At 42.8% G+C, this 22,790-nt stretch overlaps 1 protein-coding gene across 4 annotated transcripts in view; it reads left to right on the top strand.

The window, feature by feature from the left end:
• LOC308462843 (neuronal acetylcholine receptor subunit alpha-7) overlaps positions 1–22,790 on the top strand; it is a 104,468-nt gene that overhangs the window by 54,374 nt on the left and 27,304 nt on the right. For 3 of the 4 annotated variants that reach the window (XM_080980793.1, XM_080980794.1, XM_080980792.1), the window contains 2 exons: positions 681–725; positions 6,169–6,278. In XM_080980793.1, the coding sequence (XP_080836919.1) occupies positions 681–725; positions 6,169–6,278 (155 nt within the window). Of the gene's footprint in view, positions 1–680; positions 726–4,615; positions 4,732–6,168; positions 6,279–22,790 lie in introns of those variants that run through there. The other variant, XM_080980791.1, reaches the window with a different exon arrangement.

The raw sequence follows: 22,790 nt of genomic DNA, 5'->3' as shown, positions 1-22,790 counted from the left end.
CCCTGCTGGCTGCTTCTGGTCTCCAAGTTCACCTGATGACTTCTCCAGAGAAGGGTTGGGCAGGAGGCAGAGTGGAATCTCTGGGTGCTTCACAGTTGATCAAGGAGAGTTTCTGGACTTCCAAATTGTTTAAGAATGATATGACTTTTGCCACTGCAATTAAGCAGCTGAAATGAAAAATGCTAACCAGGAATGGGCTTTCTGTGCACAAGGACTGTGGCCCCAGTTAAGGTCTGGCATGGCAGACAATAACTTAGGTTCAGAATGTGCACAAAGGAACCCAGTTCATTCATTCTAGCTGTGTGCTTTTTGCACCTCCAGTAGATCTATTGAAAAACCTCAGAGTTGATCTGAAAAGCCTGAACCCATCGCTGATCTGGTTGAGCTGTCACACAGGATAACCCATAAGCAATAAATAAGCCTGATGCCCTGTATCAACTGTATCAACTAGAATGATAATTCACATTAGTCAGTGACCTATTTCTGAAAGTGCTTGATGCAAGGTATTATGAAGGAACTAGATGCCTTTCAAGCAGGATCCTTTGGTTTTGAGCAGGCAGCTATTTGAGATTCATAGCAGAGGAAAGCTATTTCAATAACTCTTCATAACAGCTTTTTAAAAATAAAAATAAAAAGAACAACAACCAACATTGATTTGTTCCTTTCCTTTCCTTTGGCAGGATGAAAAGAACCAAGTTTTAACCACCAACATTTGGCTACACATGGTGAGTGTTAAAGTTTAGAAGTTTCTTTTAAGAGGGTGATTTTATCAGTAGCTTAGGAAGTTCTCATATGCCAAGATCTAGCTCCAGATTGTCTACACTGGCTAGCAGCTGCTCTCTGGGACTTCAAGCAGGGGACACCCCAGCCCTTCCCAGAGATGCTGGGGATTGAACCTGGGACCTTCTGCATGCAAAGCAGAGGCTCTATCATGGAGCTACAGCTCCTCCCTTTAAAAGAAACATGTGGGCACCATGGAAAGTGAAACTGCAGAGACCCAGAAGGCTGCTATATATCAAGCCAGACCAATGGTCCATCTAGTTCAGTATCATCCACACTGACCTGCAGCAGCTCTCCAGTTTTCCAGACAGGAGTGTTTCCTCAGTCCTACATAGAGATGCTGGGGATTGAACCTGGGACCTTCTGCATGCAAAGCAGATGTTCTACAGTAAAAACAGCAAAAAGACCTTAAAGGCTAACAGAATATGACAAGCCCAATATTTGCTCCTTGTGATTGGTTTAGTGAATGAATTCATTTAATGAAATATTGATTCTTTTCCATTGTAAGATATATATCAGAGAGTGTCAGACATTAACTGCTACTGCATGCCAGCTGTCAAATATGGTCAGACATGCTGAGTGTGTCAGTAAGTCATCTGTCCACTCTTGTGAAATCCCGACTACCATGGTAGGCCAGCTATCAGATGTTGTCCCAAATGGACAGCATTGACTTTCACCTTCCTCTGGTGGCACCACAACTACGATGTGTAATGGAAGGTGAGAGGCGTGGGGGGGGGGCGTGCCAAATGTTGGTGTTGTACAGAGCACCACTGAAATTTGAAACCCCAAGGTCTGCCACCGACATGGATAGTACACACATCAAATGAGCAAACATCCCTTAATCAAAAGCGAGGAGTGCTCACAAGGACTCCTGAAGTCGTCTGAATCTGGAAGTTAACTTCATAAATTTCTACTCTCTTTTCCCATCCCTCCACTTTTTTCACTGCATTCATTTCCTTCTGAAATATACTTGGAGTTGAGTGTTGATTTCATGCTCTTTATTTCAGCTCATGGTCATCAGTGAGTGAATGAGTTTCCCCCCAAAACCTCTGGCTATATATACATTATTTACACAATGGGTCCCGCATGATTGGCTGATTCAATTCCCCTCCTGGAGCCTGATTGGGCTGCTCCTGCAGCCCAGTCAGGTTGCTGATTGACTTCCTCCTGGACCCGGATTCGGCAGCTCCTGCAGACCAATCAAGTTGCTGCCTTCTAGGATCTTACCTGCCTATTGTTCTAGGATCCAAGCTCAGTACATAACACCTTCAGTATCAACCATCAGTTACATCAAAGAGCTCTTTGCTCACAACTGACTGTATTTCAGAAGTTGCACGGTGCTTTGAGCAGCAGGACACAGTGACATAACGGTGTTACTATAAATTGACATGAAGTGTATTTACACAACTCCATTTTAAACAATTTGAGGGGAGAGTTACAGGATGCAGAACAAGGGACACTGCGGAAGATAAAGAACTATTCAACTGGAAATGCCAAAAAATGGGAATTATTTTCATATGTGGTGGAAACACCAGTATATTTTAAAAATGGGAAAAAGTTGATAGTTTAATAAGAAACCAGCTACATATATGCAAGGTTCCTCCCCTTTCTTTTTACAGTCCTCCCCAGTACCAAGTACTGTTTTTGCTGCCCATTGCATCCATTTTGTGCTGGCACTCACAGCACTTTTATCAACGTATGATTTTAAAAAACACTGCATTGTAAGGAATGGACACAAGGAACTTGTCTCTTATATGTTGAAAGCATCAAGGTTACTGTATGCAAGCAAGTGAAGATTACAAACCAACCAATCAATAGAATGGATTGATAAACACTGGGAATTTGTGTCAATGACAACATTAACACATTTTATAAAAATAAACCAGAAAAAGACAGTGGCAAGATATTTTTGAAACAAACTAGGAAGCATTTATTGAATAATGAAGACAAGGCTTTTGCACTACTTTGAATTAGATTATTTGAAATACGAGTATACAAGCTGGATTTTTTAAAAACATTTTTTTATTAAAGATTTCTTGGTTTACAAAAGTATGTGCAATGTCAAGTTACATTTTCTACATATCAGTTTCATTTGTTGAGACATTAGTGTTACATTAGGAAGAAAATGGGGAAAGCATGATGTGAAGACAAGGGCTCTCTGCCCCTCTTGTTTTCCAGCAACTGGCGTTCAGAAGCATTTCTGCCTCTGCTGTGGAGGCAGAGCAGAGCCATCCTGGAGAGGAGCCTTTGACAGCCATCTCCTCCATGAATTTCTCTAATCCTCTTTTTTATAGTTTTTATTAAAGATTTTCCTTTGTAACAAATAAACAAAAAGGGGTACTGTCAGGGAACTGACATCGGAGCTAGAGGCGGAGGGAAGGCTCTCAAATGATGCTGGAGAAGGGCCCAGCAGGGAGAGAGGCAGCTCAGCAGATGGGGAAGCAATTTAGCGCAACACCAGGAATAAAGGGGGGCAGATGGGGGAATCGGCGAGAGGGCTCCAGGACGCTTCACCGGACACCAGCGGGGAGAGCACGGGTCCTCCGCTACCCACGCCCTCCCTGCTCAGAAGGCTTCCGCGCAGGGAGAGTAGGAGGAGACTTGGCGTCAAACAACTTTTATGTTGGAAAAGGTTTAAGAAATGCCCACTGACGGATTCTGCTAGCGACTGAGGCAGCCACGAAGTGAAGGGCTGTCCAGACAGAAAGGTTTAACAAGGCAACATAGCCAGGAGAGGCGGCAACTTACGCACGAGCAACCCATACTCATTACAGGTACCTATAGTGTTTCCACTTTCAATTCATAGTCTTTTTCACAGTTCATTTGCATTCAGTATGAGACACTGTTATATACTGTACGTTATTTGGGGGGAAAGTGAGAGGAGGGGGAATAATGATCTTTCGTTCTGTTGCATAGTGCTTGTGCAGGGTTTTTATGCCAGCCTCACATGGTTAAGTCCTTTATTCATATATTTATTTTTGTTACAAAGCCATCTAGCTTGGTAGCCATTACTGCCTCCCACGGCAGTGAGTTCCATGGTTTAACCATGTGTTGCATAGTTAAACATATTGGCTGATTGATACTGATGAGACAAAAAAAGAAGTTTGTCTTTTGCTGCCATTGCATTTTAAAAGAAGATGTGGAAAAGGCACAAGTTATTTATAAAAGTAAGAAAACTTTTCATCAGCTTTAAAAACTGGTCCCAGAAGAACCCAGGCAGTTTAATCAAGGACAGATTTATCAGTGTCACAAGCACTGGGAGAGACAAGAGCTAATCACTGGGCATCCTGACTGGAGACGACCTCCAGCAGTTGACATCTGTAGAGCTGGAGGGCACACAGGAGCACCGCTTTGGTCATTTGCTGCTTTGACAGGGTTGTAAACAGCATACTGAGTTGCAAAAGAACTGCCCAATACAAACAAAAGGAAAAAAACATAGTGCAGATTGGAGCTAAACAAGAGGTCAAATTTCCCTGGAATGAGGCTTTCATGCATTGCGTGGAGCAAAACAATCATCTGGGGGAAATGTGTGACTTTCTGAAGCTAAAACTAATGATTGGAGCACTGGTGTGAAATTATAGGAACCTGCCTTAGGTGATCTCCACTTAACCTTGCGCAGAAGCTGGCTGGGTAGTGCAAATCAGTACAGGATCTTCAGCCCACCATGTTTCTTTGTCCCCTGTTGTTTGAGGTTGGTAGCTCACAAGGCTGCAGTCAAGACAAACACAATGCAAAGGAGGAGGAGCCTTGCAAACGTTTAGGGCGGGAATGTGGCCTGCCAGGCTCCTCTTCTGGCCCACAGGATTCTCTCCAAGCCCTGCCCCTTATGAGCCCCACACCATGCTCTGTTCAAGTACTCTTGCCTGGCTGGAAGGTGGCCTCTTGCTTGCCTTTGTTTATGTAACTGCTAAGAAAAGCCTGCCTTTCAGGGATCAAATCGTGAACCGAAATGTGAGTAAACTTTTTGTTATTTTACTCAGGAAGACTCTTGTGTCTTTATTCTTTTAAGAGGGATCAAAGGGGACACCAGGAAATAATCTTAACTAAGAGATTCAAACAAATCTGCAAACTAGCTTCCAGGTAATTTAAGGGAAATTTGCTTTGCTACATCACTCACTAGTGTGAGTGAAGGAAGGATAATATTTATTCAATATATCCTTTCCCTGTAATGAGGGAGAGATCCTCAAATGGAGTCTGCTCTTTGTCTTCCATGCTAGGGGAGAGGACCTCAAAGCGATTGTGTATTTCTAAACAATCAGAGCGAACCCTGGGCCTCCTACTTCTTTGAGACACGTTTCTCCATATATCTGGCTCCTGTGTTGGTGAACTAGCCTCCTTCTCAGGGGAGTCCCCTGTCTCCTCCTTGGTGGAGACGGTGTGCTCTGTTGCTTCCAAGAAGAGCTCCAGCTCTCTAATTCTTTGGAGCGTAGCTACACATTCCTCCAGTTGCTGGACTTTGTCTTCTAAGAGGGCAATCAACATGCAATTGCTGCAGGTAAAGCTGCCTGCAACCTTTGGCAAGATGGCAAACATTGCGCAGGAACCGCAGGCGACTGCAGCTGTTCCCTCACCCTCCATCTTGAGAACGTGTCATTGGGGGTGGCTACAGCGGTCTTCCATCATAAAAAGCGTGAAGACAGGACAAATAACTCCCCCCCAAAAAACCCCTAGGTCTCCCCCAACAAACGTTTGAGACTAGCTCCCCTAAATCTAAAAGATGGATCAAACTGTGCACGCCTAGCGGTGCGCGCCGCTGCCCTGCAAGCTCTGATAAGTTCCTCCCACAGCTAATCACCTACCTCAACAGAAACCCTGCCCCCCTCTGACCTTTGCACAGGGAGAGCAGCTAATCAGCCACAAAGAAACACACACACACACACACACACGAAAACCCTTTTTGCTCCTTCTTCAGCTGCTGCCCTGCAGTCGTACTGGGGCTGATAGGAACTGTAACTGAGCAACACCTGGATGACACTTGTTGGGGAAGGCTGCAGGAGAGAAGCTAGATGAACCATCTGAGGCAGCTTCCTATTTCCTCTGTGGGACCTTTAATATATATATTCCAATTTCATGCTTGAGATGGCACAAACTGTAAGTCACAAGCAGAGTGGCATTTCTTTTACAGGCTGCTGTGTGCAACTGGGTGACCTAAAAATGAAATTTTAATGCCTTCAGTTGTTCTCCCAACCCTCTACCCCCGCCTCAGTTGCTAAATGCACAATTTGTAGAATCTGGGGCTTTTTTGCAAGTAAAATGCCACTTCTTGAGAGTTCCAGGCAAGACATTCATCTGAGTCCTAACTCTGTCATACTCTGGAAGGAACAAGCTACTGCTAGTAGAAAATTAAATTAACCTGTGTGTGTTTGCTTATTATTCTTAATTTTCCAGTACTGGACAGACTACTATTTACAGTGGAATATGTCAGAATATCCTGGAGTGAAGAACGTCCGTTTTCCTGATGGCCAGATATGGAAGCCGGATATCCTTCTATATAACAGGTAGGCTTAGATGGTGCAAAAGGTGGGAATTGTTGTTGTTGTTGTTGTTGTTGTTGTTGTTGTTGTTATTGTTATACATAGTTTTCATACCCTGCCCTTACTCCAAGATAGGAACACAGGATAGCTGATGACATAGAATATGCAACAGAGTACAAAAAATATACAATAAAATCAGTCTCAAATCCATGATCAAAGACACTTTAAGCACAAATCTGCAGCATCAAGTAATAAGTACCATCTCTTTATGTTCTACTGAGCTGAATACAGCTTCTGGGAGCTCACAAACAGGACTTGTAAGAAGGGCATTCGCAAGGGCGTTTTGAGAAGGAGGCCTCACTGTGTGTACAGGGCCAAGAAACATGGATGGTGAGGGAGCTGTTGCAGTGACCTACCACACCTGTGCCATGTTTCTATTTCTGCTGGCGAAAGTGCAAAACTATACCTGCAGCAAGTGCAAGCTGGTTGCCTTGCTGGAAGAGAAAGTACAGCAACCTGAGGTCTGCCTATCCACACTTCGAGCTACTGGGCAAGATGAAGAAATTATCACGATACCAGAGTGGACTCTCTTGGGACAGAGATGCAGGGGGGATGCCTCTAGGGAGGAGGGCGTTCACTCCATGCAGGAGACAAATCCCTGGAAGAATGTGACACACAGAAGCGGGACTGTCAGGAGCCATGCTGTGTCACTGTAGTTTCAAAACTGATTTCACCTCAGACACCTTGCTGAGGAACAAGGACAGCAGTTAGTTCGGTATTTTTATTTATTTACTTGATGGGGGGGGCAGCTGCCTCTTGGCTTTATCCATGCTTCCAGGTGATGTTGTCAGAAAAGATTTGGCTTCTTGGACCATGGTCCCAATTCCATGAGGAACAACTTCTGGCAAGATATAGGTTGTATCTCACAATGGTTGGCAAGAATGTGTTTGCTAAGACTCTTGTGAACCTGATCAGGAGAGTGTTAAACTAAATCCTGAGGAGGAGAGAGACAGTATTACAGATAAAAGGGGAATACCTGGTACCGGGAATAATAGCTTCTTTGATGCACAGGAAAGTGAGGTGGTGCTGCTGAAACCTGCTAAAGGGGAGGAAACTGCAAGAAGGAGGCAGCTGGAGGGAACAACTCATGGTTTCAGTTGTCTCTACACAAATGCACATAGTATGGGAAACAAGCATTTGCGCTCTTATTACAGGATGGCAAATATGACCTGGAGGCATTGCTGAAACCTGGTGGGATGAGACTCGTGACTGAAATGTAGGAATTGAGGGGTATAATCTGTTCAAAAGAAATCAACCAAACAGGAAGGGAGAAGCAGCAGCATTATATGTAAGGGATGTGTATGCTTGTGAAGAAATCCAATACCTGCAGCATGGAAGGCAGATAGAGAGTGTATGGGTAAAAATTCTGTTATATCATGTTGTTATTATTTATTCTTTGTAAGCCATTTAGGGATTCACTTGAATGAAAAATGGCATAGAAATCTAATAAATAAAATAAAATAAAATCAAAATGGTGTGCTTGGGGGGGGGGTCTGCTGTAGACCTCCAAGCCAGACTGAAGCGCTATGTCCAAGCAATTTTTTATCCCTGTGATTTCCCTAGGAAAACCCTCATTTTCTCACTTAATTGGTGGAAACAGCAATCTATGGAAAACCTGGTTGCCATTTGCTCTGATTCAGTGGTAAAACAGGGGCTTTCCCAGGGACAGCACCAGGATAAAAAGCAACAATGCTTGGACAGGGAGTTTTAAAGCCAAGACCTGTGTGGAAGTCTGGAAGAGTCCTAAGTGTGCTCTTTCAACCTAGCACAGCAAATCCACTTTGGTTTTGAAAGTGATGAGTAAATGCATTGAAAAGTGTGGGATGAATGAATGATGATCAGGAACCCAGATAAATACCTGCAAGCAAATCAGGATGTATAAGTTCCTTACAAACAAATGACAATGAATTCTCAAGAACAACCAGACAAAGCCTACCCACCATGCAAACAGCAGTTCTGGATGAAAGCCGAATAAACAGGTTGTCCAGAGAAACTGGAACTGCTGTTCAAAATTCTTACTTTTTTGAATTTTCTGATGCAGTTTGACAACCAAAAATGTGTAGTTCAGGAGAAAGAATGCACAAAATGTATACTAGTGCCACTGGTGTGCAAAAGTGAATAATATTGGGGGAAATGGATTGCAAAAATGCATCTGTTGGACAAAAATGTGTGTGTTCAGAGAAATGTACATGAAATTTCATACGGATTCTCATGTAGCTTTTTTGTTTTTTTGTAAATGCTTTTTATTAACTTATTATTACAGCACATACACACACGGCATGTGGAAAACAAACTACAAAACTACAAAAGAAAACACAAAATAAATGAAAAACATATAGTGGTACCTCTGGTTACATACTTAATTCGTTCTGGAGGTCCATTCTTAACCTGAAACTGTTCTTAACCTGAAGCACCACTTTAGCTAATGGGGCCTCCTGCTGCTGCCGCGCCACCGGAGCACGATTTCTGTTCTCATCCTGAAGCAAAGTTCTTAACCCGAGGTACTATTTCTGGGTTAACAGAGTCTGTAACCTGAAGCGTATGTAACCTGAAGCGTATGTAACCCAAGGTACCACTGTATACCCATATATCTGCAAGTATCTGCATGCGGACTTATGTTAGCCAATCTTTAATTCTTATTCTAATTCTAGTAGATTTCATTCCTCCTCAATGCAGGTCTGATTTTAAACTCGATAAACTGTTTCTTTCTCATTTCGTCTTTTCTACCCTTCTCCATATGTTGTATTTGTAAACCATATTTTGTTTTGCAATAATTATTCCAAGCAAGTCCAGGTTTTAATTTGAGGGCACTGTTTTTGGTTTTTTAAAAAAATCTCTGTACTTTCCCTGCTCTTTTTGAAATTTTTGTTTAGACTGTTCCCTAATTGCATCCGTCAGTTTTGCCAACTTAAGGTAATCAAATAATCTCTCTGGCCACTCTTTTGTGTATCACTCTTGTGTATCAGAGTGATAAAAGCTTCTTCCCATGATTTTGGTCTTTCCCCCTTTTTCAAAATTCCATTCATGACTTTTTTTCATCGGATCTGACAATATTTCTTCTAATTTTTTGTAATACACTGCAGATAAACTGTCTGTACCTGGTGACTTTCTTGTCTTTGCTTTGGAAATCGATTGTTGCACCTCCATCATGGTTACTGGGGAGTGAGAATATATTAGGAAAAGTGAGGGTGATTTCAATAGAAAGGTTTCAGCTTAAGAATGGACCCCTGGAACAAATTAAGTTCGTAACCAGAGGTACCACTGTATTCCTTTCTCTCTCTCTTCTTTGGGTTATATTTTGTTGGATGTAGAAGCCTTGAATCACCGCTTTGCTTGCATCCCATACGGTATTTATATCAGTTCCCCGGTTTAAGTTGTTATCAAAGTATTCTATTGAAATCACCCTCACTTTTCCTAATATATTGTCATTGTTTAGGATGTTTTCATTAATTTTCCATCTTCTTCTTGTTTTTCTTCCTTCTCTTATTTCCAGCATAGTTGGATTGTGATCTGATAGTGTTTTTGATTGAATTTCTGCTTTTTTATCTTTAGTAATAAGTTTTTTGAGACCCAAATTTTATCAGTTCTCCTTGCAGAATGTTTTGCTTCTGAACAGTGTGTGAATTGTTTCTCATTTGGGTGTTTAACTCTCCATGCATCTTGAAGATTGAAGTTTTCTACCAGTTGGAAGAAGGTTAACGGTAATCTCTCTTCTATACTTTCTCTCTCTCGCATTGTGCTATCCATATCGAGTGAGGTAACACAGTTTAAATCTCCTAATAATATGATCTTTTTGTCACAATAGTCCAGCAGCTTATCCTCCAGTTTTTTTTGTAAAATTCCACCTTCTTATCATTTGGTGCATAGATTCCAATGATAATTATTTTTTCTTTTTGATATGCCACTTTTATTGCCATCATTCTCCCTTCTTCATCCTTAAATAAAGGCTCTAGGTTGAATCTTGAGTTTGCATATATAACTACCCCTCTTTTCTTAACAACATCTGAGGAAATAAATTCATCAACTAGTTTTTTTATTAATCAACACTCTATTATATTATATTATATTATATTATATTATATTATATTATATTATATTATATTATATTATATCCCATTTATTTTTTCAAAGTAGATGGCGATGAAGAAGAAGAGTTTGGATTTGACATCCCACTTTATCCCTACCTCTCTAGGTTCCCCTTTCCCCCACAATTCCGCCCTCCTAATGTCTTACAATACTTCCTCCAAAATTTCTCTACCTCACTTTCTGTTGTAAATCTTTTTCTACTTTGCTTAAAGGTAAAGGAAATATCTTCTGGAATTCCCATCTGAAGGGGGTGTCATTCTTTTTCAATGCCTCAGCTAAGTATTTATATTTTACCCTATTCTTTAGCAATCTTGCAGGAATTTCTCTTAGTATTATAATATCTTTATCATCAATTCTCAGCCCCCTTTTCCTGTTAGTTTGTAGGATTTTATCTTTTAGAATTCTTGAATTCAAGAACACAAGACAATCTCCTGGCCATTTATTGGACCTCACAAACCTTGATTTGACCCTGAACACTTTGTCCATACAAATAGAGAAATATTCTTCTTGGATTTCTAGCCATTTTGCCAGCTCCTTTATTATCAGTTCCTCGATACGCTCTTCTTGTCTCTCTCTTATTCCTCAAAATCTCAGCATCTGTTCTCTCTGTTGCATCTCCTGTGTCACAACTGCATCCAGCATTGTTTCTTGCATCTTTTTTTAATTCCACAAGATCTTCCTTCATTTTCTCTTGGCTTTTCTTCATCTCTTTACACTCATTCTGGTTCTTTTTCAATGCTTTGTCCGACTTATTGGATTTCATTTTTAATTCTTCCCTATCTGTGTCTAATTCCTTACTTTTGTCAGAGAATTTTTCAATCTGTACAGAGAGGTCCAGAACTATTTTTGAGTTCTGCTCTATCTTATTTCCCATTAAATCTAATTTTACATCTAACGCTTTCATATTTTCATTCATCTCTTTTTTCATACCCAGTATCAGTTCTTTAATATCTAAATTGGGCTCGATCTCTATTGTGGAAGGGCTTCTTGATTGTGTTCCAGGTGTTGCCGAGATTACACCTGTTGCCAAGGTTACACCTGTTACCTGTTTTTTCTTTGTTGTCATGTTGCTATTTATGTATTATCTATATGTTCCCCTTGTGAATTGGTTCTTTAATACCTTATTCTTTCCGTGGTAGTTTTATAATTAAGAGTAAGAAAGTGAAAAGTTTCTTCAAGTTCTCATCCTGTCTAATCTAGTTTTCTATGTTCTTTATGGTTTCTCCCTATTTTCCTCCTCCTCCTCTTGCTGTCTTCCCTCTATTTTTATTATTTTAGTCTCGAATTATGGAGAGAGCTGCAGCTGAATCGCTCAGGCTTTCGAGGCATCTCATAGAAAGGGAAGGCTGGGGTTCTCCCTCTCTCTTGCCACTTTACTAAGTGCAGGAGCCATTGAGAAACCCCTTTTTGTGCCACTTGGCTCGGTCAAAGCTCAGGATCCTTTTCTGAGCCCTTTTAGGGGTATTGTGTTGCCTTCACTCCCCCTTTCACTCTTTTCTATGACTGAGTCATCCCGACAAGTTCGCTGGATGAACTCACGACCTTTATGTGATCGCGACTGATCCGGAAGTCTCTTTAAGCCTCACATGCAGCTTTTTAAAAAACTGCAAAGTGATGCGGGAATGAGATTAAGTGAATTGAAGATTGAAAAAAAATGAGGGATTGGGAGAAACTGAAATTAACACATCTTTCTATCTCTACCAGTGGATAATCAAGTTATGGTTTGGCAAACTGCACAGAATTGTCACTTAATTGTGCAATATGGTTGCTGTTATTATGATTCTTTCATTTCAGCCTTAATCACAGTCACATTGCATTATGAGAAAGAGCACTTAATTTTGATTCAATGTAATTCACGTCTATACCAAGAATGTCATTTCCTTAATATAACGCAAACAATCTCGCCAGAAGAGGTTTTTACACTGAATAATAAACATGTACCTCATTTTTGAACTAGAAAATCTCATTAGAACTTCATAAGATTTCCTGCAAAACATTTTACACAAGTGGCCCTGGGTTCAGATAACAGCTCCAAGACAAATAGAAGTAATTCATGTCAATTTTTCTTTTTTTGAAAGTTAAAGTATGGCCCACAGCTCAGATGCAGAGCACACACTTTGCATACAGAAAGTCCCAAGTTCAACCCCTGGCATCTTCAACTGACCAAAAAAATAAATGGTCTGGAAACCAAGCCTTATGAGGAAAGGGTGAGAAAGTTGGGTCTGTTTAGCCTGGAGAAAAGAAGACTAAGAGGTGATTTGATGGCCACCTTTAAATATCTGAAGGAATTTCATGTCACAGATGGAGCAAGCATGTTTTTGCTGCTCCAGAGGGTAGGACCCAAAGCAATCAATTCGAATTACAAGAAAGGAGGTTCCAACTCACCGTTAGGAACAACTTTCTGATGGTAAGAGTCGTTTGACAGTGGAAAGGACTCCCTCAGAAGGTGGTGGACTCTCCTTCATTGGAGGTTGCTAAGCAGAAGTTGGATGGCCATCTGTCAGGGATTCTTTACCTGTGTTGTGGTTCTGGACAGCCAAGAGTTAACACTCCAGAAGTGTTCACTGGGTGCATTGCCCACATGACCATTTTCCTTTGATCTGTGCTCTGTGGGGGCTGAGCTCTCTCTGGAGAGCAGTCTGTCTGAGAATGTGAGCAAGGTAGTTTCGTTTTTGTTAGAGACAGTGTGCTGCGAACATGCAGCTAGATTCTGTGGGTTTTCTTTTCCGTTTGTTATGCTTCTAAATAAAGAGTGTTAGAATAGAAGCACTGGTGTCGAGCTGCGTTATGGAAGACACCACGTTGACACAAAGAAGCCATTTTACTCTGTGTGTGAACTCTGCTATTATCCGGCAACTGAGAAGAGTGGCAGCGCGCGAGTGGAAGCGTGTGGGCGCCATTGGAGTTTGTCGGAGTGGCAGTAAATAAAATTTATTGCAGGGCTGTTGCAGCAGACTCAGTGGGTCAAAGGATTTACGACCCACAAACTTTAACAACCTGGGATTCCTGCACTGCAGGGGGTTGGACTAGATGAACCTTGGGGTACCTTCCTACTCTACAATTCTATGTAGCAGGCTGTGTTGAGATCTGGGGTGGACCCTTCTCTGCCTGAGACCTTGGAGACCTGCCACAAACCAGAGAAAACATATGGATTACCCACACTTGTTTTTTGCCCCGCTCTTTCTAGGCACATGTTCAGTATCAATACACCAAGCTCTCCCCGTGAAAACTTGCTCTTTAGCACTCAATTGGAGCACATTTGAGTTTTCCATGGATTGCCGTTTGCTCCCATTGAGTTTAAGGAACGTGTTTTCCTTGGGAAAGCTCCAGAGGGGGGAAAGGCTGCTTGGACATGGACCTTTAAAGTGTGGAGCATGCCTGGAAAGAGCAGAGGAAAGGTAAGTGTGGATAAGCCCTCAGTACAAGACTGGTTTATATGTCAATATGTTTGGTGAGGCTGATGATAACCATAATCACAAATAATGCATAGTTTTTGTTTTATTTTGTTTATAAATTATAAACTGGGGATTCCATAGCAGTGCACAAAGATATTAAGCCAAGCCTACATTTGTGTGCCCCATTCTTAACCCTACTTATCTGGGAGTGAGCCCCATCAAATCCCGAAGGACTTAGTTCTGAGCATTGCACTGCTTGTTCTTTGGGGTTATTAACTGTGCTCTTGTGTGTTTAGCTTAATGATCAGCATCTATCACAGAAGGCTTAACTGAATGAAGAGGGAGGGAAAATTCATTGCTGAAGTGCCCCACTTTTTAGCCTCCCTGTTGCTCCAGCTCAGTCTGGGTGAGCCTTTCTGTTAGGCAGAGTGAGGCAGCAGCCCCAGGGAGCAGGAACTCAGTGGCAACTTGGCAAGGTTTGCAGTCTAGATATAAATTATTCCAAAATGGAGGGGATGGTCTTGTCCAAGAGATAAGCCCACATAAGTAGTGCTTAGATCAGGGGTCAGCAAACTTTTTCAGCAGGGGGCCAGTCCACTGTCCTTCAGACCTTGTGGGGGGCCGGACTATATATTTTTTGGGGGGGGGGATGAACGAATTCCTATGCCCCACAAATAACCCAGAGATGCATTTTAAATAAAAGGACACATTCTACTCATGTAAAAACACGCTGATTCCTGGACCACCCGTGGGCCAGATTTAGAAGGTGATTGGGCCGGACCTGGCCCCCGGGCCTTAGTTTGCCTACCCATGGCTTAGATGGACACATGATCAAACAACGCTCCAGCTTTAGATATCTGGGTATGTGACCCCCCCCCTTGGCAGTTGGAAATCCCTTATAGAGGCAGTAAACCTCCAGCTTGGAGGACAGCTACAGCAGTTCTAAGCCTAGCAGATCTATACTGATCACTCCTGTGACATGTACAGGCACTGGTGGAGGAAGAGGGGATGGGGGGAGCACACTGCCCTGGGCAGCGCGTTCCCGGTGGGGTTCCATAGTGGCTGCCCCCCCGCGCTGGGCGCCCTGCCCCCACAGGTGGCACACACCACCCCTTTGGGTGGCGCCCCCGCCCCCAGGATGTGCGCCAGCCCCGCCCCCACCTGCTCTCCGCCACTGTGTACAGGCTGTGCTTCTGCAAATACTGGTAGAGGGGAAGTGCAGTTATTGGGATGCAAGAGTTGGGTGCTCAGCATGGAACCCCTGTGCTCTTTCAAACTTCCTTGCTGAATGCTGAGAAACGGCAAAGCTCTCTCCCTCCCTCTGTGTGTGCACATATATAAAAACATCTGAGGCACATCGTTAAAAAACTTATGCCATAGCTTCCCCAAAGCTGCTTTCTCATCTCCTGCTGTTTAGCTGGCAAATTGCCCTTTGGAAATGATGTTCTGCATTCATGGCTGTCCATGCTCATTTATCTTGCCAAGCTGGACACTGTATCCATGCACAGTGACTGATATTTATGCGCTGGAGAGAAGTGCCTGCCTTGTGACTGCATGTCTGAGAGTGGGATTAAGCTTGACAGGGTGCTTAAATATTCCCAGGTCGCTTGTCTTCTTGCTTTTCACTCTTTTGTTCCTTTGTACTCTCCAGGGACTTTTTGCATGCAAAGCAAATGCTCCACCACTGAGCTACAGCTACAGTCTGCTCAGGAAGGGAGGTCCCTGAAGACAAGGACCACCCTAAACCTGGAGCAGACACTGCCTGGCTAACATCCTTAAGGGTGAACTACCAGAACTGCATTATAATTTGGAGCCTGCCTTTGTGAGGATACAGAAAATTTGCTTTCTTTGGTCCTGCCTTGGCTAGAGTAAAAACATAGAATAATATAAGCTTTTTGGGGATGTTAGTTCTTCTTGGGTAGCCTTTGCAGGATCAAAGGGATCCCTGCTTCTCTTTAGCAATTCAACACATTTCCATAGCAGCATAGCCCTTGATTCATCTGGAGTCTGTGTTCTGCACTGAACCGTTTTTTAATTTATTACTGGCTTTGAATAGCTGAAGATCAAAAGCCCCTGTTAGTTTTCATATGATTTTACATGCTACCTTTGGTGAAAGCGAAAGTGCCACAGTGCAAGTGGGGGTGAGGCTGCTTTAAGATTCCCATTCATCCTTCATCTTAGGCTGTGAGTGGATTGGACAGCAATCCCTTGCCCTCTAACAGAGAAAGAAGTCCCTTTCAGCTTGGTAGGGTGCACAAAAATACCTCAGCTGCAGTCAGGCAACAAGCTACTTAGTGCAAATTTGAATGTGGGGGCCCTGGGAACAAGGTGGGACCTTGAGCTGGTCACTGTCTCTCCTCCTAACTTACCTCACAGTGTTGTTGTGGGGATTAAATGAGGACTGGGAGAACCATGTATAGCACCTTGAGTCCTGCAACATCTGGAGAGCCACAGGTTCCCCAGGCCATGTTAATACCGAGGCTAAGGAACCAGTGACACTCCAGATGCTCCAACATCCTGTCATTCCCAGCCAGCATGGCCATTGTCAAGGCAGATGGTCAGGGATGATGTTCATAAGCTATCCCTGTTTTAGATAGAGGAAGATGGATTCCTTATTCCTTCCTGCCTCTGCTAAAACTTTTCAAATTGGTACTGGGCATTTCTACCTATCCCCTTCTCCCATCGAAGCCCAACCCTCTAGCATTGGCACCGCGTTGGCTCAACAGGGCTTTGAAGCAGATGCTGCACATCTTATCTAGGATCTGTGTCCAAGACTAGAAGCACTGTTGATCGGACACTGCAGTTGAGGAACCACGCCAAAGGCTCTGAGCAACTGACACTATCTTCCCATCTCCTGCCATGTCCCAGGTCCAAGACTGAAAGGATAAAACAATCAAGACATCTGTTTTTGCACCACATCAAAAGTATGCTTTTCTTCCACCGTTTTTCATCCATTGTGGTGCAACACAACTCTGTGGTCACCCTGCTGCCTTGTGGAGGTTTCAATTCTCTTTGCCATATGTCTGTTGATTGAATGCATCCCTGCTGGGTACAAAGAAACCACATTGCTTCTCTCCATCTCAAAGAGCATCTTTCTTTGGGTTTCCCATCTACTTAGAATAGCCAATATGTCAGCTGCAGCTGTGCCTGCCTCCTCCTTCCATCCACCCACTTGATTAATGTTGCTCTTCCAGGTGGTGTTGACTCGTAATATTGCTTTCACTGTGTGTGGAGAAGATGGGTCTTCTGTCACCCTCCTGAATGCTCCTTCTCTCAAAGCTGACAAACCCACTTTGCTTTTGATATACTCTGAGAACCTCTCCCTGCAGTGTGCTTTATGTTAAATGATTTGGGATGAACCCTGCTCTAAGGTTCACTGTGCCTACCACGTCCATCTATCAAGTCCAATGGCTGTTTTAAGCTTAAGCATTTGGGTCATGGCTTGGGTTCTGCATAGATAAGTTTCGGAGGAGAGGAAATCAGAGTCCTCTGAAACCTTTCAGGTGTGAGATGGGTTAGCAGATGTTCAGAGCAGGTGTTCTGTTCTAGATTAATCTTGTTGAAATCATTTTCCCCCCTTGTAAATTTGGTTTCTCTCCAAGTTAAAGAAAACTGAAGGAATACCATAGGGGCTTTGTGCATTGGTCAACCTCTACAGTGATACTGAGACAGTGAAACACAGTAGAATCATAGAATCATAGAATCATAGAATCATAGAATTGGAAGAGACCACAAGGGCCATCGAGTCCAACCCCCTGCCAAGCAGGAAACACCATCAGAGCACTCCTGACATATGGTTGTCAAGCAGAAAACAACCTTTCTCCCTCCTCTATGTGACATCCTTTTATATATTTGAACATGGCTATCATATCACCCCTTAACCTCCTCTTCTCCAGGCTAAACATGCCCAGCTCCCTTAGCCGTTCCTCATAAGGCATCGTTTCCAGGCCTTTGACCATTTTGGTTGCCCTCCTCTGGACACGTTCCAGTTTGTCAGTGTCCTTCTTGAATTGTGGTGCCCAGAACTGGACACAGTACTCCAGGTGAGGTCTGACCAGAGCAGAATACAGTGGCACTATTACTTCCCTTGATCTAGATGCTATACTCCTATTGATGCAGCCCAGAATTGCATTGGCTTTTTTAGCTGCCGCGTCACACTGTTGGCTCATGTCAAGTTTGTGGTCAACCAAGACTCCTAGATCCTTTTCCCATGTACTGCTCTCAAGCCAGGTGTCACCCATCTTGTATTTGTGCCTCTCATTTTTTTCCCCCCAAGTGCAATACTTTACATTTCTCCCTGTTAAAATTCATCTTGTTTGTTTTGGCCCAGTTCTCTAATCTGTCAAGGTCATTTTGAAGTGTGATCCTGTCCTCTGGGGTGTTAGCCACCCCTCCCAGTTTGGTGTCATCTGCAAATTTGATCAGGATGCCCACAGACTTCCGGGTTAGCGCCTCCAGCAATGGAGGAACTCCTCTGATCGGGAGGAATCCGCTCCGTGGAAATCAGGGTCTGTCCGCCACGGCGAAGGCGGAGACCCACTAAAAACCACAGGTGGGAGAAGCTTGTGGACGTGGGATTCGGCTGGCACCTTCTGCGCCTCCTCTACTCGTGGGGAAACCCGGTTTCAGGGATCTGGAGCGACGTGGGGTGAGTGGCACGGTGCTTCGCATCGACTGCTTCTTTCACGGAGTGAAGCCGCATTGCTGTTGCAGGCGAGCGCTGACTTTTTCCTGTAGACAATTTGATCTTAAAACAACTACCCGTGAGTAGAACGGAAAATTGGATTTTTAAACGTCTTAATTTGGCACCAAAACGGGGAGGTTTCAAACAGGAAGTCCGCCTCCCCCTTTTGTAAATAGATTGAAGCAAAGAGGCTGCAAGCTAAAGCCTTGGAAAGTCTCACATAAAAGATTAAACTTCCATCGGTTAAACCATCAAACCCCCCTTGGAAGCAGGAGAAGAGGGGGGAAATTTAAGATCGCGTAAGCCTGCAGGAGAGAGTGAAGAAAGTCAATTTACCACCGCTCTGAACCTGGAAATGGGCTGCTAGTAAAGATTGAAGTTTCGGATATGCTCATTGACTGTGAATAGATCGTCTTCTGACAGTAAGTTAAAGAAGAGAAATACATTGTTTCCATTGTCCCCTTCTGCGTTTAAAAAGGAGTAAAAGTAACTGAAAATTGAAACTAACTTTATTGTTTGAACTGTGCTTAAAAGGATTGATATAAATAGAAATTGTTTCCCCCTAGAGGAAGCCTTTGAAATTGTTACAAGAGCTGAGCTGGGGGAATTATCCACCTGCAAGATAAAACTGTGAGAATCTGGGATTGACCTTGAATCGTTAAGAATGTTGACAGAAGAAGCCTTAGTGGTTGCGTTTTGTAAGATTAATGATTCACTGGAACAGCTTTATAAGAAGACGGATGCGAGGACTATAAAAATTGATAACTTGGAACAAAAAGTGACTAATTTGGCACAAAAAGTCAATATTAATACAGAAATTATTCAGGAATCGATACAGGGATCTATTTTGACATGTGGCAAATTGAGGAGAAGGCGGGGGAGAAAGTTTTTGCTGTGGAACCTAAAGCGACACAAGTGGTGAGGAAGAGAGCTCCAGCCTTACAGTTGCAATTTGATGATTATAAGTTGATGCCTTCCAAGACTGAATTTAGAGAAAGTCAGATTTTTAGGATTGGAGCCCCTCTTGGACTGGAGATTGACCTTTGGGACCTGGACTTGGGTCAGAAGGAGACTGGAGTTGTGGGGACTGCCAGACTTGGAGGAACTCTGAAACACGACTGGAAATATCTTTTGAATTTCAATTCTAACTATGGAGATTTGGCTGACTTGTCGAGAAGGAACAAAAACATTGCTAGATGGGAATTTCCCGGAGATCTACTTTTCAGCATCAAAGGAAGGAAAATAAGAACAAGATCAGGAGAAGACAAAGTAAAGTGCATGTATAAACATGAAGAAGACTTGCAGAAGGGACCAGGAAAAGAGTTAAGAGCCTCGGACAGAAGATCACCAGGTTGATGGGCTATTTGGAATTGACGGAAATGACTGGCAGAACCCGAGACCAGGGAGAAGAGACGGTGGAAGAATATTGGAAAAAGTTTAAAATCTATATATGGAAATAATGTAAAATTAATGAGTGTTAGAAAAATGTTGGAAGGGAATTATACGGCTTTAGTAGAAATATTTTAAGGAATTAAGTATAAATAAGTATTATAGTATTAATGTAAAATAAGGTTAAAATATGTTAAGATAATTACATGACAGAAAATAGAGAAAGATGGAAAGGATTTGTTGAAATAATTAATAGAAATGGAATACAAAAGGGGAGGTGAGAGGAGGTCAATGAAACAAGGGAATGAAAGAGAGGATATTGAGATGGTATGATGTGTGGTTTTTTTGAATTGTTTTTGCTTTTGTTTTGTTTAATGTGTTAATGTTAATGTTGCGTTCTGTATTGTTTATATATTGCATTGTATTGTTTTCTCTTTTGCTTTTTCCCCCTTCTTTTCTTTTTTCTTTTCTCTTTTTTTCTTTTTGTAAGGTATAAAAGCAATAAATATTATTTTTTTAAAAAAAATTGATCAGGATGCCCTTGAGTCCATCATCCAAGTCGTTGATAAAGATGTTGAATAAGACCGGGCCCAAGACAGAACCCTGTGGCACCCCACTAGTCACTCTTCTCCAGGATGAAGAGGAACCATTGATGAGCACCCTTTGGGTTCGGTCAGTCAGCCAGTTACAAATCCACTGAGTGGTAGCATAGTCAAGACCGCATTTTACCAGCTTCTTTACAAGAATATCATGGGGCATCTTGTCAAATGCCTTGCTGAAATCAAGGTAGGCTACATCCACTGCGTTCCCTTCATCTACCAGGCTTGTAATTCTGTCAAAAAACGAGATCAGGTTAGTCTGACATGACTTTTTTTCAGAAATCCATGCTGACTATTGGTGATCACAGCATTCCTTTCTAGGTGCTCACAGACTGTTTGCTTAATGATCTGCTCCAGAATCTTCCCTGGTATTGATGTCAGACTGACTGGGCGGTAATTATTTGGGTCCTCTCTTTTCCCCTTTTTGAAAATAGGGACAACATTTGCCCTCCTCCAGTCTGCCGGGACTTCGCCTGTTCTCCAGGAATTCTCAAAGATGACTGCCAGTGGTTCTGAGATCACATCTGCCAGTTCTTTTAATACTCTTGGATGTAGTTCATCTGGCCCTGGAGACTTGAATACATCTAAACTAGCCAAGTATTCTTGTATATCTCCTTAGTTACTCTGGGCTGTGTTTCCTCTGCTGAATCATTTGCTCCAAATTCTTCAGGTCGGGCATTGTTTTCTTTATCGGAGAAGACTGAGGCAAAGAAGGCATTGAGGAGTTCAGCCCTTTCTGTGTCCCCTGTTTGCATTTCACCATCTTCTCCTCTGAGTGACCCCACTGTTTCTTTGTTCTTCCTTTTGCTACAAACATACCCATAAAAGCCTTTTTTTGTTGCTTTTAACCTCTCTAGCAAGCCTGAGTTCATTTTGTGCTTTAGCTTTCCTGACTGTGTCTACATGTGCTGGCTATTTGTTTGAATTCCTCTTTGGTGGTTTCCCCCCTTTTCCATTTTTTGTACACATCCTTTTTTAATCTTAACTCAGTTAAAAGTTCTTTAGATAGCCACCCTGGCTTCTTTAGGCACCTTCCATGTTTCCGTCTCATTGGTATTGCCTGAAGTTGTGCTTTTACTATCTCCCTCTTAACAAACTCCTAGCCGTCATGAACTCCCTTTCCTTTTAGTATTACTGTCAGTGATACTAAAAGGTCAGAGAGGAATCTGTTTGACCTTATGCTCTTGGCTGAGTTTGACATCCAACAAACATCCGGGTAATTGAAGTCCCCCATTACTACTATCTCCCTTCCTTTTGCATGCTTGGCCATCTGTTCCAGGAAGGCATCATCTATGTCCTCCGTTTGGCTTGGGGATCTATAGTAAACTCCCACAATGAGGTCACTGTTATTCTTCTCTCCCTTAATTTTGACCCAAATGCTCTCACTTTGGCTTTGAGGTTCTAAATCTTGGATCTCTTCACAGGTATACACATCCCTGACATATAACGCCACTCCTCCTCCTTTCTTGTCTGGTCTGTTTCTCTGAAATAGATTGTATCCCTCCATTATTATATTCCAATGGTGGGACTTATCCCACCACGTTTCAGTGATGCCTATTATGTCATATTTAGTTTGCTGTACCAAGAGCTCAAGCTCATCTTGTTTATTTCCCATGCTTTGTGCATTAGTGTACAGACATTGAAGTCCATTAATCCTTCCCCCGTGTCTCTTATTTAAGGATTTTTTCCTCCCACCACTAGGTCTGCGTGCTGTTTGCTCCATTTGGTCTATGACATTTGGATGATCATCTTCATCAATTGATAGACTCCTACCTTCAGGAGCACTGTCTCCCTCCCCCACATTAGTCAGTTTAAAGCCCTCCTGATGAGGTTTCTGAGATTTTTGGCAAAAACATTTCTCCCAACTGTTGTGAGGTGCAGCCCATCGCTTGCCAGAAGTCCATCTTCAAGAAACTGCAGTCCGTGATCTAAGAATCCAAACCGTTCCTGTTTACACCATTTGTGAAGCCAGCTGTTCACTTCCACTATTTTTCCCTCTCTCCCTGGGCCACGTCGTTCAACTGGGAGGACAGATGAGATGACAATTTGTGCATTTAATTGCTTCAATTTCCTGCCCAGAGCCTCGTAGTCTCTTTTGATCTTCTGGAGTCTATTGCTTGCAGTGTCATTGGTTCCCACATGAACCAAGAGGAGGGCGTATTTGTCAGTGGGTTTTATGATTCCTTGCAGTCGTTCAGTTACATCTTGGATCTTAGCCCCGGGGAGACAGCACACTTCCCGAGACATCTTGTTAGGCCCACAGATCACTGCTTCTGTTCCCCTCAGTAGGGAATCCCCTATCACCACTACATGCCTCCTCTTA

This window comes from Podarcis pityusensis, assembly GCF_964106645.2.
Source record: "Podarcis pityusensis genome assembly, chromosome: 14".
Classification (NCBI taxonomy): domain Eukaryota; kingdom Metazoa; phylum Chordata; class Lepidosauria; order Squamata; family Lacertidae; genus Podarcis; species Podarcis pityusensis.
Note: the sequence above shows the minus strand (reverse complement) of the source record. Positions and strands in the feature narration are given on the sequence as shown.